This window comes from Malania oleifera, chromosome 13 (assembly GCF_029873635.1).
Source record: "Malania oleifera isolate guangnan ecotype guangnan chromosome 13, ASM2987363v1, whole genome shotgun sequence".
Taxonomy (NCBI): Eukaryota; Viridiplantae; Streptophyta; class Magnoliopsida; order Santalales; family Ximeniaceae; genus Malania; species Malania oleifera.
The window spans coordinates 75,797,955-75,809,560 of NC_080429.1; the positions used below are offsets into that span (position 1 = coordinate 75,797,955).

At 35.6% G+C, this 11,606-nt stretch overlaps 1 protein-coding gene across 1 annotated transcript; it reads left to right on the forward strand.

Annotated features, from left to right (window-relative positions):
• The first annotated feature begins 348 nt into the window (after positions 1 to 348).
• On the forward strand, positions 349 to 1,899 carry LOC131146641 (LOB domain-containing protein 40-like). The gene is made up of 2 exons (XM_058096369.1): positions 349 to 882; positions 986 to 1,899. The coding sequence occupies exons 1-2, from the start codon at positions 693 to 695 to the stop codon at positions 1,585 to 1,587; spliced, it is 792 nt and encodes a 263-aa protein (XP_057952352.1). The 5' UTR covers positions 349 to 692; the 3' UTR covers positions 1,588 to 1,899.
• Positions 1,900 to 11,606: the final 9,707 nt, after the last annotated feature.

The following is an 11,606-nucleotide window of genomic DNA, read 5'->3' on the forward strand; positions in this document are numbered from 1 at the left end:
TTAAATTACTCAAATATAAATCAAATATGGAAATATATACTTCAATTAAGTGGACCCCATATTTAAAAAAGAGTTTGGATTTAGATTCGTGTGAATTTGAATAAAATAATATAAAATTACATTTAATTTTGTTTAAATTCATGAGAACAGGCTTGGTTAGAGAGAGATGGTGAAGAGGGGGCATTTATGGGTTTTCGCAACGAGAGAGGAAAATCTGGCTGGATGTAAGAAGGAGACAGAGGATGTAAGAAGGAGACAGAGGAGGGGGCAATCCTGGAAATTCACAGCCCACACGTCCAATCCCATCCCACTTTTCTAAAACCCAAAAACTAAAGAAAACATAGAAAACAACAAAGCCCTGAAACCAGATTTCCCAGTTCCCACCACTGTCTCCACCGCCCTTTCGGAAGAAACCACTGCGCCCCTGCCTCCTCACCCCCACCCCCAAACCCACGTCCTCTGCCCCACGCCCTCCCCCCCCACACCTTTAATACGCTCCCCCCCACCGCCCCTATTTCTTCTCTGCACCACTCTCCCAACTCCCAACCTATCTACCCAGAACAGAAGAACCATCTTCTGTCTTCGCTTCTTAATTCCTGAAGCTAGCTACCTAGCTAGAAATTGGAACTACTTCATTGGGGTACAGGTGCAGCAGAGCACTACTACAGGATTACAATTACAGGCCAGGCAGTATGAGGATGAGCTGCAATGGCTGCCGCGTCCTCCGCAAGGGCTGCAGCGAATCCTGCACCATCAGACCTTGCCTCCTCTGGATCAAATCCCCCGACTCCCAAGCCAACGCCACCGTCTTCCTCGCCAAGTTCTACGGCCGCGCGGGCCTCCTCAACCTCATCAACGCCGGGCCCCCTCATCTCCGCCCCTGTAACATTTCCCTCTCTCTCTCTCTCTCTCTCTCTCTCTGTGCCCAATTCTGTTGATGCATGCATGTCTAATGTTTTGGCATTTCGGCTTTTCCCTCTTTCAGCTATATTCAGATCCTTGCTGTACGAAGCTTGTGGGCGGATCGTTAACCCGGTTTACGGGTCGGCCGGGTTGCTCTGGTCGGGGAACTGGCACCTCTGCCAGGCCGCCGTGGAGGCCGTCCTGAGCGGCGCTCCGATCATGGCCGCCTCCTCGGACTCCGCCGCATGCGACGGCAGCCCCCCCTTCAAGGCCTGCGACATCCGCCACGTGTCCAAGAGCGAGGCCGCCGCCGCCGCTGCCGCTGCCGCTGCGTCTCAGGAGTTCACCCGAGTCAGGACTCGGACCCGGTTCAAGCGCTCGGCGGGTAAGCTAAACAAGCAACCGGCCGCGGAGCTCGTGGCGGAGTCGACCCGGATGGAGGAGCTGAACGTGTCCGGGAGCCTGGGGAGCGGGGGAGGGGACAGTGACAGCGTGTCCGTGGAGACGGTGGAGGCTGCGCTGGCGAAGCCTGATCAGGATCGGAGGGACGGGAGCGATGTGGAGCTGGAGCTGACGCTGGGCCTCGACGGAGGGGCGAGGGCCCAGAAAGGGGGTCGTCTGGGGATGAAGGGCGGCGTGGATGCCACGTGTAGGGTGGGAATGGGGCTTCATCTTACCGCATGATGAGTAAATATGTGGTTGCGGTGCGGTGCGGTGCGGGTGGGAGCATGAACAAATGTGCAAACCAGTTTTGGTTCTTTTATTTTGTAGTTAGCTTGTTGTTTTTCTAAGTTTGGGGTGTCCTGTCCGGCAGATAAAAAATAACAATTTTTTTTTTTTTTAAAATATTTTGGGGGTGGCTTTCTGCTGAGGTGTACACTGTACACGTGGACATAGTAAAACAAATTCAGACTAGCTGTCTTGAGAGCTCGCTTCCAATCTTTTTTCCATTTTTATTCATATATATATATATTTATTTGATTTTTGTTGAGAAAATTGAAAGTTGTAAGATCTTTTTTCTTTTATTTATAATGTCAGCATAGTGCATCCAATCATTATATATCTTGAACATACTAAAACGAGGAGGAGACTCTTATGTGGAAGAGTATTCTGGAGAAGTGATAGTCTCCCCAATAATATTACAGCTAAGTGCAATGGCAGTTTCCAATGACGCAATACGAGCAAGTGCACGGAGATACTTTGAAGGTTAATTTGGTTAAATTAGTTTTACCCAAATTATGTTCATGCTCACCCCCACTAACAAGCTCATCTATATATATCAAGTTCACCCATTAAGACTCCCTCAAGCTTAATAGCAAGATAGAGAACTCTTCCTTGTATTTCAACCTCGAAAGCAGTCGATAGAAAAAACAAGGTTCCTCAAAAGAAAACTAAAAGAAACAAAGTCCCTAACTCACTTTATTTAAGAAAACAAACAGAGAAAAATACTTTTTTTTTTTTTTAAACTAGAATAATCTTTGAAAACCAAAGAGGGATTCAAGAGTTAAATTGTGCACAAAGAAGCTTGTTAATCAATTATGACAAAGGCGATTGATCAATCAGCACCCTATCCTCGCCCATTCGGAGAACGTTTACCATTAGTGTGAGTGTGAGTATGTGTGACAGTGTGCGCGCTTTCTTTTGGAAACTTCAAAATAGACTGATTGTTTAACAATTGATTTAAAAAAAATGTCTTTGTGAGAATATAATGGAAAATGTGATAAAAATTGAAGAAATGTAGTTAAGCAACATTTATTTAAAATGTATTGCCTCAAGAAAGATCATTATTGTATCTGCAACTACAATTAAGGAGATAGACAAAATTTAGAACACAATAACATTTGAAGAAAAAAGCCGATAAGAGCAATACTTATGAAAAAGTAGACTAGGAAGTTGAAGTATCAAAGATTGAGACGAGTCACAAAGTACAGAGGAGGAAAAGTTGGACTTGAGAATATTTTTAGGCTTCCATTTTCCTCCGGCATGTCCTTTTGCTTTCATTCAATTTAGCAAGTTACTCTTGTAATTCATACAAAAACATTCGCTTAATGGGTATCGGTGTGTATAGTAGCAATAGTCATTTTCCTTTGTTTTATTGATCCAAAGTAAGGTTATACATAATTCAATTTAAATTGAAAGAGTTGACTGATCAAAGTAGTTCAATTCATAAACTTTGGCTTCTATACATATGCAATTCAATTTGGTTAAATTCTAGTTATGATAACTGAACTTTCTTCGATTCAATTTTTGACTGAATTTAAAATTTTGATTTTATGAAAATTTGAATTAATCACAATAGTCAATACTCAATAGCCCAACCTTTGAACCTTTGGCCCTCAATAGTGACTAGTTAGCACCTTGCAATTTGGTTTTTATTTTATTACTCAAAGTTCATTTAGTTTGATTTGATTTGGTTGTTCATGTTTAAAAAATGTACTGAATTGGGCAACTTTGTCCCCAAAATAATTAAAAAGTTTTGAATTTTAATTTTTTTTTAGTCGAACTAACTGAAACTGACCGATTGCACAACCCCTGATTTCAAATTGTCTTAAGAAATGCTTTTCAAATAACAACCTAAAAAATACAAAAACAAAAAGGACTTTCAAAACTACAAACTAAGAACATATGTGGTAACTAATAGACCTTGATTTCGCTATTAACGGTCTCACACAATTACCTTGAATTACTTTCTATAATATTATAAAGAAGTCCAGACTTAGTTAAATGAAAATAATAAGAATAAAGCAAAAACAAAAATAATAATAAAAATGAAAACAAACAAATAACAAGCAAGCAAAAAAGAGATATCTTGCCATCATTATATTATGTGTTAATTTTATCCATGTTAGTTATAAAATTATAATAAATAGATTTATTTTCCAATATAAAAAATTTAATTATTAATTTAAAACTAAATTTTAGAATAGAAAAAAAAAATAGAGAGAGAGAGAGAGAGAGAGAGAGAGACTTGTATGTGATCGAACATGGCACATGCTATTAGTAATTGATATTCTATTAGACTTGAATTGTTATTTGAATTTATGTTTATAATTTTAACCGGTTCATTTGGATTGTCCATTAAAGTCAAAACATGTTTTTACTAGCCAAATTCGTCAAAAAAAATTTATCTAGCTCAAGTTGGCCAAAAATTTTAAGCTTGACCAAGTTAGCAAGGATTCAATAAATTAAACTTCGGAATGGATGCTTAGACAAATTAACCAAAAATTATATATTTAACTTAGATTTTCTAAAAATTATACATTTGACTAGGTCAAGCACAAATTATATATTTGGTGAGATGGACCAAAAGTTTTATGTTAATGTATGTGCATTTTTATATTAAATTCATTAATATGATTCATTGAATTAAATAGCTAATTCTTGGAAAAGGAGATGACTTTTAAGATGACTTTATGTAAAAGGTATAAATCTTAGGTTGAATATTTGATACATGAATCTCCTATGTTCATGAATTTGCACCGTAATTTCTAAGTCCAAGATATGTACGTGTATAGAGATACACATATATGATATGTATATATAATATTTGATAAATGAAAAAGAATAACAATTTTAACAAAATAATAAAGTGTACTAATCACAAATATTCGATTAAAAATATACTATTGTTGTGTGTACGAAAGTCTATATAAAGATAATAATACCACCTCTCATTAATTTTGAAAAAATTGTGACAAAGCTCCCATGTAAAGAAGGAAAAAAATTTACATAATTTATACATGACAAAAAGAGAGAATAAAACTATGATAAATTTTTTTAATTTGTTGTTGTAATTGGTGTGATCCCAAGAGGGGGGTGAATTAAGTTTTAAAAATATTTCGGCTAATTTAAACACTTACGCCGATTCACCACATATCATATTCCATTTTAATTATGATTGTGCATGTAAAAACTAAATAAGCAATATGTGCAAACATACACGTGTATCTCATTTAAAATAAATGTGTGCATGCAATATGTTATAACCGTAAATGAACAAGCATACACATGTTGAATTAAAAGTGCATAAATTAAATGAGATAAGGAGAGAGTGACAGACAATATTTGTTATCGAGGTTCGTTCAAACCAGCCTACGTCCCCGCCTTGGGCATACCCCCCAAGGATTCCACTAAACCTGCTCACTTAAATAGGCGGAGTAGAAGCCGTTTACAATGTCCTTACAGGGCGGACATTCCCCAGCTCACTTAACGGATGGAGCCAACACCATGCACACTTTCCCAAGAGGGTGTATCTCCTAGTTCTCTTAATTGGATTTGAACCAATCCGGTGCTCTCCTAGCAGGGTCTAAGAAAGTCCACGACTATTTACAGGGCTAGTCTCACTCTTCCAACAATCCGTCGGGAATACAACATCAACAATAATAAATTTTTGTACAACAGAGAATGCTTCTCAAAAAAGCATATGTGTACAAATTTAAGGCCCAAAACATGCACTCTATAATGATATGAAATATGTTCAGTAGAGTAAGGGCGCTATCAAATAATTTTGCACAAATAGAATATATATGAAAAATGAGTATTATTGTTCTCCTATAAATATTTTTGCAAATAGAGAATATTTGGAGAATCTAGGAATTTAAGCTCAAGAAAATATTTGTGCGCTAAATAATTTTCTCCTAAAAATATTTATCAAAAAAATAACTAGGAGAAACCTAAGCAATACTCTCAAAAATGTTATTCAAAGATTAAGTGTAACGACCCGGAGAAAAATGGTATTTAAATAATAAAGAGGGAGAGAAATGGAAACAATGATAGAAGGAGGCAGTCAACTTCATCGACGACATTGCATTTTGAATATAATAACTCAGGAGATTTTCTCATGGCCTCATCGACGAACACAGGGGATTCGTCGACGAGGGTACAAGAGGGTCTTGTCGACGAGAAGATGCCGAGAGAGAATTTTTGGAAGTCTGAAATACGTAGACGAAAGTGCAGGTTCATCGATGAACTTTCTACAGGACTCGTCGATGAGGTGATGTGGCTCGTCGACGGCTCGTCGACGAATCATGTAGTATAAATAGTGCTAAACTTGGATTTTATGCAGAAAATTTCAGTCAAGAAACCCTCTCTTCCTCCCCTACAGTTTCCCTTCCAATTATCTTCATTTTCGGCCCCGTCAGTCATCGGATCGACGATTTGAGGCCACCACGACGCTCCTGGCGGAATTCTCTTCAAGTCTGCTAGGGCGGATCATCGGTAGGATTGAGTCGAATTTCATCCCAAATTCAGGGTAAGGTCTTTTAGTCAATTTTTGGCCTTCTGGCAGTTGTAGGAAATGATGTAGGCAAAGAAATATTGATATTTTGTTTTGACGAATGTTGTTTTCAGGGAGTCATGTAAGAAGCCCTACGGGGGGTAGGACTGGTATACGATAAGGGCTTTTAATAGTCAGGTAAGGGAAATATGCTATGTTAGGTAGTTTTAGAATGATTTTCAGTATGAAATGTATATTTTATCAGATTATTATTCATAACAGAAATTATACAGTTCATCAAGTATATTTTATATGTTTTAAATTACTGTGTGGCTTGAGAATATTAATATAGTACAAAAGTATGTTTTGCAGTATTTGCAAAGTATGTTATACATAATATACAGATAGTGAACATGTTTTACAGCATTTTCAAAATACCATGATTGTACATATTTACAGTTTATTATAGAATTACAGTTGATACAAATATAGTTTATAGTACCATGACATATAATTTTACAGTTCATTTCAAAAATACAGTCGATATAGATACAGTTTATCATAGCGTCATGGTTTATACAGTTATTACAGAATCATGGTAAAAATAGATAGTTGTATATAGAGATGTATTATATAGTATCAGACCCTATTGGACCATTACAGATTACAGAGCATGATACCGTAACTACATACAGTATATAGAGTGCAACCACCTATTCAGATAATACGTGGTATAAAAGTCGATCGTATAGAGCCCACGAGTGGACAGGCTCTCCATTAAATATGGGTTGAGGAGGGCTGATCAGACCTATGGAGTATAGTGATTTATTCCTAGTTGGCCAGCCAGGGTAGATCCAGCCTTCGGGCCGCACAACCCTATCATGAGGGGTTAAATCATGATACACAGTTATCCACAGGAAAGTTATCAGTTATTACCATGGTTATACAGATTTACAAAGACAGAAAATATATATATATATATATATGTATTAGAAGTATTTTGAGTAGAAACTTAAAGTACATAAATGTTAAGCAACAGGAGAAAAATGATGGTATATTACTGGTATTGTATTTTACAGTTTCAGTGATTCATGATTATATAGTAATAGATTTTCATAGTATTGTAACTCATTTGCCACACACTAGCAATAGCATATTTCGTCTTACTGAGCGTTGGTTCATCCCATTACTTTAACATTTTTCAAGTGATCCAGGTAGGCGAGCAGATCAGACTCGCAGATAGAGGCGCCTCAATACTGCCCTGTCAGTAGAGAGTGAGTATGTTTTTGGAGTATTTTTGTATAGCCCTAGCCCAAATGAGGGTATTTTGGGAAACAGTCGTACATGTATATTTTGCGAACATATTAGCACTCTGGTATTGTATATTTTGGATATGGTTATATGAACTCAACTTCTTGCTGCTTAGGTTGACAGTTTGGTATCAGAACATTATAAATGTTATAGTACAAAAAAAACCCAAGTTAAATAGCAGGTCGTTACATTAAGTGTCTAGTGAGAGTATGTGAAAATAAAATGCCCTAAATAAAATATTCTCCTCAAAAATGATTTTGAAATAAATGCATGAAAGAGAGTTGGAGAGATTTGTATAAAAGTTTTTGTCCCAAAAGAATGATTTTGACAATAAAAATGATTTGGAGGAACTTTGATAAACAAGCGATTTGAGAGAAAATTTAGGTTAATCAAAGTTGCTAATCAAAGCAAATGAGGGGGGTATTTATAGATTTTCAAGAAAATATGACCGTTGGGGACATGCTCGGTATTTTGAAAAAGTTTAATTAAAAGTTAATGACGTTTTAGCCCTTTAAAAAAATTTCCAACCCGGGAGTTTCAGTTAGCTATGTAGAAGGTTCGGTCGACTATATTGACAAGTTCAATCAATTGTAGAACTTTTGAACTACAGGTTCGATCGACTGTCTCAGGGCGATTCGAACCCCTTCGTGGGTTCGGTCGACCAAGATAAGGTCGGTTGATCATTCTTATAGATTCGGTCAACTAAGCTAAGGTTTGGCTAACCATTCATAGGGTTCGGTCAACCGTGGCCAATTTGAACTATACATTTGGTCGGCCGAACAGTTGAGGTGTCAGACACGTGTTGGTCGACTAGGGACAATACGTTCAATTTAGAACGATCGACTGTGAAGTCAAATGTTGACTTTTGACCGTTTGGTTGACTGTGGCATTTATACTGCCACATGTTTGGTCGAACGGGCAAGTCAAACTTTGACTTAGGGCTGATTCGGTCGACCAAGCTAATTTATACTAAAAGGTTCGGTCGACTGAGACTTTTGAATTAAGCCTAAAAACCCGACGTCGGTCGATCGAAGTTATCTAAAGCTCTTCCAAAACCTTTGTTTGATTTTAGTTTTTATGAAAAGAGTATTTGGTTAAACTCTAAATGCCCTAAGATCAGTCTACAGTCATATGAGCATTCAAGTCATATCATGTAGATGCATGCATTATTACATACCAAATAATAAAAAATAAATGCATATATAATTAAAAACATGTTTCTTCTTCTCATTTACTTTTTGACATCATGGAATGCACCAGATTTGTGCTTTAAGACCTGTATTGGCTTCTATGTTCTCTTGATCTTATGTATGACTTGAATAATACTTGTTTATGCACAAAAACACACACATAAGAGATACTTGTATTTGTCAGCATCAAAACAGAGATCGGACTTAAAAAACCGCCATTTGTTGTTTTGGATTATAAACAATAATTATCTCTTGTCTATGGGTGGATGAGTGGTAATGTTAAAAACAAATTAGGGAATGTACATATTCATGATAAGATAAGCATAGCTCCTCGTGCATAAGATGAGATGAAGGAAGGGCACTTTGGATGATTTGAACATTTGTAATGTAGCCAAATACTAAAATACGAGGGGTAAGTGAGTTAGTTACTTTTAGGGGCAGTAGAAGGAGCAAGGGCAAATTTAAAATAACTTAAAATGAAACAATGAATAAATATAACTCTAAAATTATCAAAGGAAATTGTCCACGATTGCTTAAATTGGTAGAAAAAATGTTTATGTAGTCAATTCACGTAGTGGGACTTAAGGTTTGATTTGTTTGTTGTTGTTGTTGCTACTGATGTTCCTATTGAGGGCGCCATATTCTAGAAGCCCAAACAATGTGAAGTGAAAGTTGTGTTTGTAAGTGATTTACTTGCTTTCCTTCAATGATACTTGAATATTTGAAATGTCTCACTTGTGGAATAAATTAAGATACTTATGAACATGGCAAGACATTCTTGGAGTTTTTTAATTATGAAATTTATATTCCTATTAAGATCAAGCCAAAAAGAATAGAAAATGAAGGTTATGAATTCAATAAAAAAATACTAAAGGGAGAGAGTGAATTCTCCTATGATTACTGAACTATAATGATTAAATCCTATTCAAATCACTAAACTTTCAATTGTTGCAATTGGATCACTAAACTTTACAAAGTGTTACAATATCCCCTTTTCCATTTAGAAGAAACACCCCTCCATTAGAATTGCTTATGTGGGAGGTTTATTTTGTGTTCGTGGTAGCTTGGGTCCAATTGGGCTAACATCACTCCATTTCCCTCTAATAAGAAGCATGTGTGAACATGCGCCTTAACCATCCACCATTAAAGATCGGTAGCTAAAGAGTTTCTCTATAATGAAGACGAAAAGGCAATATTAAAGGGTTTCTTGTATGTTGATCGTCATTAGTTCAATTTCTCATTTTTTGTTTGGTGGGTTTAGGTTTGTTTTAAGGTTTTGATTTTTTCTAGGCCTATTTAGAGTTGTTTAGTGGTTATCTATTTGTAATTTATTTTGCTGGAACCATAGTTTTTCTCTGCCATAAGTGAAGGGTTTTCTAATAAAGAAAGGAGGAGCCGCCCTCTTTTACCCAAAAACAAAAAAATGAAACAAAAGACAAAGTCACCACGTATTTTTTAACAAGAGAAAAATAAAAAGAAAGCCTTAAGAAGTCTACAAAAAAAAAAGAATGAATTTAGGATACAATTTTGGTCAAAAGGTGGATAACCGTTCATTTAAAGGATAAATGGTCAATTTTTACCCTTATTTTCACCCATTCAAAGAACAATTACTGATGTGTAACCTGTGTGCCCCAGAAAAATAAAATAAAAAGAAAAATCAATTCCTTTGTTAGGTCATTCAGTAAGAAATTTACTGTCAAAGAGTATGCAAGGGTGTAGAGCCATTGATTTTACTCTTAAAAGAGGATTGCGGAATATGTGAAATTGGAAAAGATTTGAATTTACTTGTCAATTTTTGGAGAAGATGTTTAGGAGATGGGGAGAACCTTCCAAAAAAGAGATGAAATTAGAAAAGAAATTATGTTTGAAAACAATCTTAAAAATGTTTAAAATAAAAAATTTTAAATGACAATTTAAGGTTTCATCATAAATCATTTTCAAAGAGAGTTTTTTTTTTTTCATTGAAAAGTTTTGATTTTGTAAATGTTTACGAGATTTCATTACTTTAAAAGACTATTATGGACCTAAACAAGATAGATTCACAAAAAAAAAAAAAAAAAACAACAACAACAACAAGTGCATGCTTCTTATGACCTACTCCTTATTGAAACACCTACTGTTCTAAAGGCAACCCAAGAGGGGGATGAATTGAGTTATTTAAAAAATTAGACTCAATGACAAGAAATAAATGCACATAAATAATTAATACAGACAAATTAAAAAAAATATATAGGGAGAAGGAATATGCAAACTCTTTATAGTAGTTTAGTTTCCTCAAGTTTACGTCCATTCTCTTAAGGAACAATCCGTCTTAAAGTTCTATTAACTTCAAACTTTGTACAAACCCCTTGCCTCACCTAGTGTCGAGGGCACCAATTATAATAAGTTTGATAGAGAAATATAAAAAATTCCTCATTAGGAAGAAAATGCAAAAGAAAACACAAACATAAACTCTCAATGGAATGAACAAAATTTTGACATAAGAGTTTTTGAAACAATTTTCAAAGTAAACAAATTTGACTAAAAATGAATTTTTGAGAGGAGAACTTTAGTGACTTTCAATCTCAATGTGAATAGCTTAGGTATTGTAAATCATGCTTTAAGGAGAATATATATACATCTATATAATTATGCCAAACTAGCCATTTTTTGCCTATTGGGATTTGATTTTTAGTTGGACCGACCTACTACTTACAGAGATTGGTCGACCAATACTAGCCATTAGAGTAAAAATCAAACTATTGAAGTCTCTGGAAAAGGTGAACCTATTCTGCCATTACCTTGGGTTGCAAGCCCTGACCAGTCTCCATTCTTCTCCTTTTTCTATTTTTGTTACTTTTGCGACATGATCATTCATTTTCTTATAGATTACATATAACTCAAATTTATAAATACATAATGAAAGAATCTTGATTTTTTTTTTTCAAGTTTTGCCTATTTTTAAGTCTTTAAAAATATCTTTCAAGTTTCGTCCATTTCATAAATTC

Coding starts and splice junctions, on each gene's coding strand:
- LOC131146641 (XM_058096369.1), top strand. CDS start 693: ATGAGGATGAGCTGCAATGGCTGCCGCGTCCTCCGCAAGGGCTGCAGC. Junction 883..985: donor GCCCCCTCATCTCCGCCCCT/GTAACATTTCCC, acceptor TCCCTCTTTCAG/CTATATTCAGATCCTTGCTG.